Below are 13,223 nucleotides of genomic sequence, written 5' to 3'. Positions count from 1 at the left end.
AGACCCTGATGCTTGGAAAGATTGAAGGCAGGAGGAGAAGGGGATGACAGAAGATGAGATGGTTGGATGGCATCACCGACTTGATGGACATGAGTTTGAGTAAACTCCAGGAGTTGGTGACGGACAGGGAGGCCTGGTGTGCTGCAGTCCATGGGGTCACAAAGAGTCAGACATGACTGAGCAACTGAACTGAACCTGATTTGTTTTCCTGGGGGTCATGACCCTTCCAACTCATCTAACTCTCCCAAATTCTCCAGGCTGTTACCTGTGACCAAAAACATTTATATATGAGACAGGTGCTGCAGGTGGGGCAAGGGCTCAGACCAGACGAGAGATCAGAGCTAAGATTTGTGCAGCAACTCGGTCCATGACTCCGTAAGGCAGCTGAGCCAGCCAGATACAAGCTGTCACTGAGGAGTAAACACACGTGTAGATACACAATCATGAAAAAAGGAAGAGCAGCTGAAGGGACAGAGGAGCAAAAGGTGAAAATGCCTGAGTAAACATTTTTATTTTATTACATTTTACAACATTTTATTAAAAAGTCTTCCTCTAGCCATGGTTTCAGAACCTATACAAGAAGCAGATAAAGTAAGATATTAGTATCTTCTGATGCTAGGCATCCGATGCAACCAACTAATCCTCTTACAGAATCCCAATGGATTACTTGTGAAATTCAAGCACGAGCTTCCTTGGCAGGGATAGATTTGGACACAAGCCCACAGGTCTCTTGGGCTTATCTGTGACTAAAGAATGGAAGGATAGAAGTACCACAGTCCTAAACCATACAGCGACAAGCACTTCTTGCGTTTGAGGCTATTTCCTTTGAGAACTAGACTGCAGCCTGATCTCCACAAACGCTTTCTGCAGAATCAGCTGTTTCATGAACAATTATTCCCTAGTAGCTTTCCTAGTGGCTCCCTGTCCACACAAATCCCAGGCTTTATGAGAAGGACCATTTATGGGTGTTACTGTCTAAGGCAGAGGTTAGCAGATCTTGCTTGCTATGTCTCTGCCTTCATTAGGGCCAACTCAGGGTAGCCTGACTCACAGGAACCAAAGGAATTTCTCCCCCAGTGACTCAATCAGAATTTGGCTATGAAAACTTCTTGGCACATTTTCAGAGCCCAGCAAGAGACTGACAGTTTTAAATTTCTCTGGTAGAATCACAACTTGCCTCTTTAAAACTCTTTCAGTCAATTGATAAATACATCTCAGAAAGCAAAATCCAGGGATGGTGGAGGGAACAAAAAAGTCTGGAGTCAGAGACCTGAGTTCTGCATCTGACTTTCCACTCACTCTGCCCGGGGACCACTGTAATTATAAACACCAAGCACGTGGTACCACTCTTAATAAACTGCTGGAGGTTGCAGCATCCATTTCATAGCCTTGAACTCCGCTAATGCTGTCATTTCATTAGCAAAAGGGAAAACTGTTGAAAAGCACTTTGCAAATTCTAGCATGCAAATGTTCAATAGTGCGATGAACGGAGGACCCTAATGGAAAGAAAGTTTGACCTTATCACTATTAGCAAGCAGTGAGCCAAACAGGCCTGCTAGACCGCATCTTTACTTTGCATTCAAATTACTCGCACCTGCAGGTCGGTAAGCTGTCACATCCATGCTTTATATTCCAAGAGAAGTCAGCATGGTGTTCCCAGAAATTGCTAAATGTATTTCCACCGTTCAGCGAACAAGAGGTAGAAAATTCGTCTGCATGCCAGGATTCTTCCAATGCTTTAAAACACACCCCTCCCAGGCAGACCTGCTCTCTAACCAGCACCCTGATGGCAAGGAAGCTTCAAGAAAGTCTTGGTGGTTTATCAGACAGACGAACTACAAAAACTCCAAACGAAGAAGCCAAATAATGTAAAACCAAGCATCAACTTAATTTCTTTGTACTAGCTTGTCTAATCACTTGGCAATTCCCAGCTAAAATGGTCCTATGCACCTATACAGTTGAAAAAAAATTTTTTTACTTCAAATAATCTTATATCTAAGGCAGTTTTAGTTACAAAGCAAAATAATGAGGTTTTTTTTTTGTTTGTTTCTACCAACCAGCTCAGCTGATCTGATTTCAACGTTCTTACAGGAAAAAAAGACTGATCGTTGTGATTAAATCCTAGGTAACTAGGAGAGAAGTCGGAATCAAGATAAGGTAGAGGAATGATTTTAATCAAGTGGCTGCCACAGCTTCCTGCAAAACAGGAATAACTCTACTTGGCCGCTGAGAGGAGGCAGGTCCCCTCTGTGTTAAATTCAGCGCCGTATCCACAGCCCCAAGCACAACTTAGAGACACAGTGGGGCCGGTGAATAAACGTGTGGACTGGTGAATAAATGAACATCCCCACCCCTGCAGGCAGCATCCTGAGAACTGAAGGGATAAGATGGGACTAACACAGATGGAGCCCCAGTGGCACCAAGGTCTGACGTTTGTCACGCTTTCTGAATGTGTAGGGGGCAGGGGTCACAAAGTCAGGCACCAAGCAGAAACTAGACGAAGAGAGAGGGTGAAAGATGAGACAAGAGGGCGGGCTAGGCGCTATGGTGAGCTGGAGGACCCATGCCCTACTTTAAGGCATTAGAAGGGTAAATATTAGACACTGAGCAGGACAACAAAATAAAGCCCGTGGGCTCTTTGCTGCCTGTTGGCCATGAGTTTGCAGTCCCTGGTTTGTTACATCAGAAAATGAGTCAGTGAAATAATTCTACTGCAGCTGGACAGTGCTGCACTCCTTAAAGCCTGGAAAACGGAAACCAGGTTAAACACTCTGTACCACCCTGTTTTCCCTATAAGATCTAAGAATCGGCGCCACCACCACTCCACAAAGACAAGGAGCAAGGGCTCTGTCGGCAACCCCTCAACCTGGTGGTCTGAAGACAATGCAGAACCTCTGACAAAAGACCCCAGGCAGGAGAAAGAGTCCTGCAGGCCAGGAATGGCTACTCAAGGTATATCACTGCAGGAACCAAGGGAAGTTTCAGGAAGCAGCCGTCTTCAAAGGCATTTAAGACCCAACTCTTAGGAAAAAGGGGGCTTCTCTGGTGGCTCAGACAGTAAAGAATCTGTCTGCAGTGCAGAAGATCTGGGTTTGATCCCTGGGTTGGGATGATCCCCTGGAGAAGGGAATGGCTATCCTGTGGGTTGCAAAGAGTTGAACACGACTGAGAAACTAACACTCTCTTTCCTTCTTTTCTATGAAAAAGAAACAGAAAGACTTAAGGAAAAGCCAACAAGAGACAACACACTACAATCAAGGAAGATTTAGAAAACAACAATGCAAAGCAAGCTGTTTTACCAGCAGGAAAGGGCGGAATTGAGAAGCTGGAGGGTTGAATTAATGACGCTGACTCAGTAAGGATGCCTTCCCATAACATGAGAGAAAAAGACAGTAAACCCTGAAGGATAAGGAATATAAAGGGAAGAGAGAGAGCAAGGCCAACCTAAGTTATTCCCGAATAAGCCATGCCAAGCAGCATTAAAGAATAGTCAGAGCTGACCAAAGAAAATGTTACTGAGTCAAAACACAAGCAAACCCTCACCTCACACCCATTAGTAACTGCCATTAAAAAAAAAATAAAAAAACCCAGAAGACAACAAGTGAAAAAACTGGAACCCTTGTGCACTGTTGGTGGAAAAGGGAAACGGCTCAGCTGTTGGAGACTGTATGGTGGGTCTCAAAAAATTAAACACAGAAATACCATGTGACTCAGCAGCCCCACTTCTGGGAATACACCTGGAAGAACTGAAAGCAGAGCCTCAAAGAGATGTTTGCACACCCACTATTCACAACAGCCAAAGGGCAGAAGCAGCCCAAGCATCCATCAGCAGATGAACAGACAAAATGTGGTACACACGCGCTCAAGAATGTGAGGGCAGCCTTAAGAAGGAAGGAAGTCTGCAGCGTGAGCCGTGAAAAGCGTGTGCTTAGTGAAACGAGCCAGACCCAGAGACAAACACTGCGTGATCCCACCTGTGTGAGGGGCCCAGGGGAGTCAGACAGACAGAAAGACGGATGCGAGCAGAGGGGCAGGGGAGCGAGGGAAGAATAGGGAGCTGCTGAACCGAACAGAGTTTCAGTTGAGCAAGATGAAAAAGCCTGGAAGAAGGCGGTGCTGATGGTTGTACAACACGCAGGTATTACCAGGTTGGTTTCCCTGACGTGCAGTGAGCTGAGACGCTGAGGTCTGCAGCAAAGCGAGGGTTTATTCGCAAGGCAGCCCAGTGCAGAGAGAGGGAGCAGGCCTCAGACCCACCTCCCAGACGCAAGGGGTTCAAAGCACTGATGTGCTGAAGACTTAAGCGGCAGGGCGGTCTGGGCGTGGAGAGCGTGGGGAAGGGTGACTGGGAGAAGGTGGGCCTTGGCCATTGTGCCCGGGAGTGTCTAGGCTCCAGGTCTCTGCTCCTGGGAAGATGGAGGCGCTCACCACCATCTGGGCTTGGAGTTTTTGCCCTCTGATCTCAAAAGGTCACGGAGAGGACCCTCACGCATGCGCAGTTGGCGGGTCGGTGGGCCTATCCAATCTTAGCCAATTAAGCTCAAACTAGAGGCCGCTGACTCCCAGTTCCTGGAAAAACAACTCACTTGGCGAACATGTCACTGTTTAGAACAAGAATGGAGGGCGTGTTGCAACCAGAAAAAGCCAACATGCAACAAAGAAGATGCAGCACAGCCATAATTAATTGAAATTTAATAAATCATCGAGGGCCTTCCCTTGTGGCACAGGGGATAAGGACCCATCTGCCAATTCGGGGAACACAGGATTCGATCCCTGGTCTGGGAAGATCCCAAATGCCACAGAGCAACTAAGCGCCTGCACCACAGCCCCTGAAGCCCGTGACCCCAGAGCCTGTGCACAACAAGAGAAGCCACCACAACTAGAGAAAGTCCATGAGCAGCAGCCAAGACCCAGAGCAGCAAAAATAAATAAACATTTTAAAACGATAACAGTGGATATGTAAGTCTCCTGGACGACCTTGATGAGTGAAGGCTGATAAAGTGGGCTTGACTAATGATTACCCACGGTTTCAAATGCCATTAAACTGTACACTTAGCCTTAGCTGTAATGGTAAATTTTATGTGAATTTCTCCACAATTAAAAATAATTAAGAAAACAACAACAACAAGCAGATCCAAGGCACAGCCAGCTCCGGGGAACTCTCCTTAACCCATGAAAATCAGTGTGGAGAGACTCCGACCCAGGAAGATATTAGAAACTGCTTTCAATTACAAGAATGCAGAAAAAAACCAATATGCTTCTACTACCTAAAATCCAGATGATCAATAAAGAAAAATAAAGCTAGTTTCCAGTGTGTCTGTTACAGTAGATTCCAAAGGACAATGATAACACATTAAATGAACTTAAAGATGGAAAGTTGGAATCTGAGATTTTAAAACCCAGTGATTTTAAAACCTACTGCTATGCTGAAAATGGATAGCTGACAATGACCTGCTGTATAGCACAGGGAACTCTGCTCAAAGTTGTCTGGCAGCCTGGATGGGAGGGGAGTCTGGTGGAGAGTGGATGGATATGAATGTCTGGTTCTTCATCTGAAACTGCCACCAACTGTTTGTTAATCAGCTACACCCCAAAACAAAATAGTTTAAAAAATGAATAAAATCCAGGGAAGTCCTTACTCATGAGGAAAGGCTATCGAAGGCATCTTCAGATAGGCAATGGCTTAAAATACCCACCACTCACATGCTCTTCTGAGAAGAAAAATCTTTGAAGAGACACTTTAATTGACTGAAAATGAATCAAAATAAAGAAACCCCAAATTGGGAAATCAAGGTCTCAGAGATATCTGTATTCATGAAACAGTGCAGGAGTAGAATCATCTGAAATCAAAAAAATCTACCCATGACGTCTGTTTGGCACTGGAATGCTCTCTTGGTCTGATCTATGGATGTGGGTCTGTTATTGTGGTTCCCACGAACACATGACTGGGAAGCACCTGCAAGCCTGTCTGGTAGCCCTCCAACCCCAGTGCCCATAACTCTCAGCTACATTTCAGCCCAGAGCTCTAGCCGAGGCAGCACTTCACCAGCACCTCGAGTGCCAGCCTGGAAAAATGGCCTCCTGGCACTGACCTTCCTGTGGGGTGAAAAGGTTCAGCTGAACTGAGTGAGTGATAACTTCAACTCTGAACTTAAGGGTACAGGAAGCTTACTCATCAAAAAAAGGTTTTTTGAAACAAGACCTGCCTTGACTGACCATAGGAGAGATAGCAACTTCAACAAAAGGAATGACACTGAAGGTATGGTGTAAATATTCCCTTTAGTGAGCACAAAATAAACTTTTCAAAAAGTACCCCACAAATTTCCACTTTTTTACTGTATGTTTGGTAACAGAAGGCTTCAAAGCCTATTAAGTCATTCGTACCCTCATTTGGCCAATGGATAAAAAGCATATGCAAGAAAAAGAAATGCAAAAAGGCAAAATGGCTGTCTGAGGAGGCCTTACAAATAGCTGAGACAAGAAGAGAAGCTAAAGGCAAAGGAGAAAAGGAAAGATATACCCACATGAATGTAGAGTTTCAAAGAATAGCAAGAAGAGATAAGAAAGCCTTCCTCAGAGATCAACGCAAAGAAATAGAGGAAAACAATAGAATGGAAAAGACTAGAGATCTCTTCAAGAAAATTAGAGATACCAAGGGAACTTTTCATGCAAAGATGGGCACAATAAAGGACAGAAATGGTATGGACCTAACAGAAGCAGAAGATATTAAGAAGAGGTGGCAAGAATACACAGAAGAACTATACAAAATAGATCTTCACGACCCAGAAAACCATGATGGTGTGATCACTCACCTAGAGCCAGGCATCCTGGAATGTGAAGTCAGGTGGGCCTTAGGAAGCATCACTACGAACAAAGCTAGTGAAGGTGATGGAATTCCAGTTGAGCTATTTCAAATCCTGAAAGATGATGCTGTGAAAGTGCTGCACTCAATATGCCAGCAAATTTGGAAAACTCAACAGTGGTCACAGACTGGAAAAGGTCAGTTTTCATTTCAATCCCAAAGAAAGGCAATGCCAAAGAATGCTCAAACTACCGCACAATTGCAATCATCTCACACGGTAGCAAAGTAATGCTCAAAATTCTCCAAGCCAGGTTTCAACAGTACATGAACAGTGAACTCCCTGATGTTCAAGCTGGTTTTAGAAAGGCAGAGGAACCAGAGATAAAATTGCCAACATCTGCTGGATCATCAGGAAAGCAAGAGAGTTCCAGAAAAACATTTGCTTTACTGACTACACCAAAGCCTTTGATTGTGTGGATCACAACAAGCTGTGGAAAATTCTTAGAAGACATGGGAATACCAGACCACCTGACCTGCCTCCTGAGAAATCTGTATGCAGGTCAAGAAGCAACAGTTAGAACTGGACATGGAACAACAGACTGGTTCCAAAGAGGAAAAGGAGTACGTCAAGGCTGTATATTGTCATTCTGCTTATTTAATTTCCATGCAGAGTACATCATGCAAAATGCTGGGCTGGATGAAGCACAAACTGGAATTAAGATTGCCAGAAGAAATATAAGTAATCTCAGATATGCAGATCACGCCACCCTTATGGCAGAAAGTGAAGAGGAACTAAAGAGACTCTTGATGAAAGTGAAAGAGGAGAGTGAAAATGTTGACTTAAAACTCAATATTCAGAAAACTAAGATCATGGCATCTGGTCCCATCACTTCATGGCAAATAGATGGGGAAACAATGGAAACAGTGAGAGACTATATTTTGGGGCTCCAAAATCACTACAGATGGTGACTGCAGCCATGAAATTAAGACACTTGCTCCTTGGAAGAAAGGCTATCTCCAAACTAGACAGCATATTATAAAGCAGAGATATTACTTTGCCAACAACGGTCCGTTAAGTCAAAGCTATGGTTATTCCAGTAGTCACGTATGGATGTGTGGAGAAGGAAATGGCAACCCACTCCAGTATTCTTGCCTGGAGAATCCCATGGATGGAGAAGCCTGGTGGGCTTCAGTTCATGGGACAGCAAAGAGTCAGACACGACTGAAGCAACTAAGCAGCCAGCCGTGGATGTGAGAGATGGACCATAAAGAAGGCTGAGCGCCGGAGAATTGATGCTTTTGAACTGGGGTGTTGGAGAAGACTCTTGAGAGTCCCTTGGACTGCAAGGAGACCAAACCAGTCAATCCTAAAGGAGATCAGTCCTAAATATTCATTGGAAGGACTGATGTTGAAGCTGAAACTCCAATAGTTTGAGTCAGCACTCATCCCCATGGTGTTCCTTGTCCCTGACTGTGTTCATTTCCCTCTCTAATCCTGACTATCTTCCAGAAACGCTCCCACCGGGTGCTCTGGGAAGTCACCTTGAGCCAGCTTAGTCCCCCACCCCCTCCCCTGAGCCCCCACGGGTCCTGAGCAGAAAACCTGCCTGGCAGGCAGGACCCTCAGCTGTCTCCTGGACCCTCAGCCCAAGCCTAAGGCCAGCGCTGCTCACAGGCCCTCTGCGCTGACTGCAGCAGTCTGAACACTGGTTTTGCTTTCTTTAAAACTGCTACCCTAGATTTTCTTTTTGCTTGATTTTAAAACCTATGTTTTCCTCCTGTTCCCACAACAAATCCACTTCTTGAGGGATGGGTCTCAGGCTGAAGAAGAAGCAGGGAGAGGAAAATGATTGGGGTTGAAAACCTGTCCAGGTCCCAGTTAAGACTGTCAAAGACTCTTACACTTCACCAAGCCTTTTCTTTGGTTTGACCCCCCAAGACTGGACGGCAGCCCAGAGTGGACAAAACTAGAGAGGGCAGAGAGCTTTGAAGAAAGGAAGCAAAGAGGAGGGGAGGTTGGTATAAATTAGTTAGCTCTCTCGCCGTATGATTTCCTGCGTCCGTTCTCTCAGAGCAATGCAATTATCTCTTGTATTTTGAAAAACATCCTTATTTCGACACCAGGAAGCTGGGGTTTTAGAAATCACACTTCAGGAGCTTAGAGGGGTTCAGTTACAATGCCCCAGGGCACGGTGCTCTCCAGGGTGGAGATTTCAACAGGGCCCCCTTCCTGGGAGGTTGCCTCAGCCCCTGTCCTCCTGTTTTGATTTTAAGTTTCCAGTTAACCACTAAAGGGGCTTCCCTTGTGGCTCAGCTGGTAAAGAATCTGCCTGCAATGTGGGAGACCTGGGTTCGACCCCTGCATTGGAAAGATCCCCTGGAGAAGGGAAAGGCTACCCACTCCAGTATCCTGGCCTGGAGACTATAGAGTCCATGGGGTTGCAAAGAGTCAGACACGACTGAGCAACTTTCACTTTCACTTTGAGACTTCCCTAGTGGCTCAGATGATAAAGCGTCTGCCTACAATGCGGGAGACCCGGGTTCAATCCCTGGGTTGGGAAGATCCTCTGGAGACAGAAATGGCACCCCACTCCAGTACTCTTGCCTGGAAAATCCCATGGACGGAGGAGCCTGGTAAGCTACAGTCCATGGGGTCGCAAAGAGTCGGACACGACTTGGCGACTTCGCTTTACTCACTTTAACCACTAAAAGAAGTGCTGAAGAATTTACTACCTGGTGACACAGTGTTCATCATCAGTGTTTATCAACTCACTACGTATGGTTAGCTGACAAGGGTCTTAGGACCTTCCCTCCTCTCTCAAGAGCCCAGGACCTGCTTGAGCACAAGTGCACCCAGGGCTGGCTCACAGGAATTCTTTCTCTTCCCCTCTCAAGCTAAGAAAAACCTGAAGGGTGCTGGCTTTGACAGACAGGAAACTTGATACGTTTGGAGGTGACTCTCACTATGTGGATGTGACGTGACACGCTGTTTCAGAGAGGGGTGCTTAGGAGCAAGGCAATCTGGTTGAACGACCTGTCTTTGAATGAGTGATTGAAATACATTAAGCCTCGCAAAGCAAGGGGAAGTTTAAGGACATTGATGTCAGGATGCTTATAAACAACAATCCACCCGACTCAAGGGGCGAGAAAAACCCCACCAGTGTGCCCTCACCGTGTAATCACCTCACAGTCTCCCCAGGCACGCGCGCACCTAAGCAACATTTAGAGGTCGTTTTCAAATCTCAGTCTCACATTACTCTCCTAGATTCACACCAGACAAACATTTCTGCTCCTCATGAGTTCTGTGATGGCCTTGTGCACACTCCCCCATGACAAGTAGGAACACTCCCTGGGTTTTCGGGAATTGATGAACAGCCCATTCTTGCTTCGAACAGCATGAGATCAAGCCATCCTAAGTCGCGTCAGTCATGTCCGACTCTGTGCGACCCCATAGGCGGCAGCCCACCAGGCTCCCACGTCCCTGGGATTCTCCAGGCAAGAACACTGGAGTGGGTTGCCATTTCCTTCTCCAATGCAGGAAAGTGAAAAGTGAAAGTGAAGTCGCTCAGTTGTGTCCGACTCTTTGAGACCCCATGGACTGCAGCCTACCAGCCTCCTTTGTCCATGGGATTTTCCAGGCAAGAGTACTGGAGTGGGGTGCCATCACCTTCTCTGATCAAGCCATATATGTTCTTTATCATTTTCAAGAAGAGTATTTCAAAAACACCAATTCCATGTTTAAAATATTTTAAAATCTCAAAACATCAAAAGATTAGAATAAATGTAGATTTAGTCTATCACTAATGGAAACCATAACTGCTTCTTTAGTGGAGCATCAATACAGGTCAACTTTCTTCCTTCAAAAAGGCGTTAATAAAGCTCCACGGGACACTCTAATATTCCTTATATTACAATTCACTCCACTTTTCCTCAAAGAGATAAATTAAGCTCTAAGAAAACTAACAAAACTAACTAGTTAAGAAATTAAAGGGAACCTTAACTGCTGATCGTTAGCCATTACACTCCAGTGTTCTTGCCTGGAGAATCCCGGGGATGGAGGAACCTGGTGGGCTGCTGTCTATGGGGTCACACAGAATCGGACATGACTGAAGCGACTTAGTAGCAGCAGCAATTACAAACTTTTGTAAATTAAAGACAAAACTTTTTTTCATATAGCAAAATGTGTTTTTGAGTTACAATAATTTCCATGTCTATAAAGGCAGCTCCATATTAAGAATTCTCTGAACAATGTCCTATTAAGTTTGAAGAATGACAGCTGTCTTTAGCGGTGGTTGGTCCTGGACCATCTCTGAGGCCTTCCAGCCATCCTTGCCCCACCGCCCCGCCCACTTTATCCGGCCACACCCATCCCGGCCGGCCCCGCCCATCCTCACCTGTCCTCGAAGCACACAGTGCACTTCCAGGCGCGGGTCCTCCTCAGGAACACCCGGCACTCGCTGCACACGCGGTGGCTGCAGCCCTGACACACGGCGCCCCGGTTCAGCAGGAGCCCCAGCGTCTGCCGGCAGCGGGCACAGGACTTCTCTTTGTACTCCTGGCTCACGCTCTTCGCGCCTTTCCACCTGAGATGCTGCAAGCGTGTCTTCAGTTTCCTGTGGCCCAGAGAGTTAAGTGGTAAGAGACAACTGAGCCGAAGGACAGAAGCCAGCCAAACTCCTAGAGGCAGGGCCTCAACAGTATGGAGACAGAGAAGGGGCTTTGCATTCCCGCACCCCCGGGTTCTAACAGCTGTGTGAACCAGGATCTCCTGCCATCTTTCGGAGCAGAGGCTCAGAGGTTTTCTCAGCTGTGAAAGCCTTACCTCCCAGGGTGGCTGTGAGGATGAAATGGCAAAGCAGAAACACTCCGCCTGGCACGGAGGAGTCGGCTGCTGACTTTGTTCTAGGTTCATGCCTTGTGCCCAAATGGCATTATAATGGTAAAGAAAAACAGCAAAAGAAGAGGGAAAATGCAGGAAATTGGCATCAATTCTAACATTCAAGACAGGGAGTGATGTGTAAGCATACAGCATACCTGTCTGCTGTTGTTATAAGTGCCCCAATAAAGTTATTTAACTGATGCTATAGTTTTGCTACTATTTTTTAGGTGGTTGGTTACTTTTAGTTCCTGTCCCTCCCAGGAAGATAGCCCTAGTGCAAATGTGTCAGTAGCTCAGTCATGTTTGACTCTCTACGACCCCATGGACTGTAGCCCGCCAGGCTCCTTTGTCCATGGGATTCTCCAGGCAAGAATACTGGGGTAGATTGTCATGCCCTCCTCCAGGGGTCTTCCTGTCCCAGTGATGGAACCCAGGCCTCTCGCATTGCAGGTGGATTCTTTACCATCTGGGTCACCAGGGAAGACCCCTCTTAGTGCAAAGGGATATTACATTGGACCATAAAACATACCATTAGCCAGAATACTCTTTTATGGAGTATGACTATCTCTGTCACTTTTAGAATAGAGAAGCTAATCCCGAGAAACAACTTTCAGTATCCTTGGAACAAAATATCCACGTTACTTTGTTGACATTCAAAACGATGCTTCTAAGTCACTGAAAGATCTTCCATCACCAAAGAAAACTCTATTTTGCTCACTGTATTTTTTTTTTTAGTGGAAGAAAGTGTAAGTACACTTGGAAAGCTTTGGGATTACAAAGGAGGGTAGAAAAGGAACATTGTTCCTTTCAGTTCACCCAGAAATCTCCCCTCCTTCCTCAAACATTGGGTGGTCCAAAGATTTATTTTATATGTTTGTTTTTCTTGGCAGACTCTGAAAAAGAATTCTTCCATTAAAAACACAATGAGATCAAAAGCCTATCCCATTTATTTTCTAGACCTCACATTCTTCATAAACATCAATAAACAAAGCATCGTTATATTAAAGATGGATCTTGACAGCTAACAAGAGGCACGCTGCTGATAGCCTAGCCCTGCTCTGTTAAGTGTTAAACTAATGGCAAACAGCCCGTGCCATTCAGAGACAGAGTGAGAAGGTGTTCTCTGTTGACAAATGAGTCTGGGAGCAGGCTGGGCAGGTTCAGACTTCATGCTCCCTGTTTCTTCAGAGCTGGCTGGCAAGCAAAAGTAAGCGAAGAGAAGGCTCGGAATGGACGCCAGCAGATCTATGCTGTTTCTAAGCTGCTTTCTTTGCCCCTTCAATTACCACCAAAAATAATTTAGGAAAACCCTTAGCCAGAGGGCTTTCCCTTGAAAGGGTGTATGGGAAGTCTGAAGGTTTCCCTTGAACGATTCCTGCAAAGCAGGCAAATGGACAGGCAGAAAGACAACCAACTTATCACACAAAGGCATTGTTTTAAGTGGGGAAAAAGGCATTCTTTCCCTGACCATCCCGAAGCTAAGTGACTCAGCAAAGGTTACCTCCACCCACAGCCCTTGCTTCAGACTCTTGTCAGACAAGA

The 13,223-nt window shown here is 45.8% G+C and overlaps 1 protein-coding gene across 4 annotated transcripts in view; it reads right to left on the bottom strand.

Annotated features, from left to right (window-relative positions):
- Nucleotides 1-13,223, bottom strand: part of SYTL3 (synaptotagmin like 3) — a 94,162-nt gene that overhangs the window by 65,384 nt on the left and 15,555 nt on the right. For all 4 annotated transcript variants that reach the window (XM_060419302.1, XM_060419303.1, XM_012183194.4 and 1 more), the window contains one exon: nt 11,197-11,415. In XM_060419302.1, the coding sequence (XP_060275285.1) occupies nt 11,197-11,415 (219 nt within the window). The remainder of the gene's footprint in view (nt 1-11,196; nt 11,416-13,223) is intronic.

This window comes from Ovis aries, chromosome 8 (assembly GCF_016772045.2).
Source record: "Ovis aries strain OAR_USU_Benz2616 breed Rambouillet chromosome 8, ARS-UI_Ramb_v3.0, whole genome shotgun sequence".
Lineage (NCBI taxonomy): Eukaryota > Metazoa > Chordata > Mammalia > Artiodactyla > Bovidae > Ovis > Ovis aries.
This window is presented reverse-complemented; position numbering and strand designations above follow the sequence as displayed.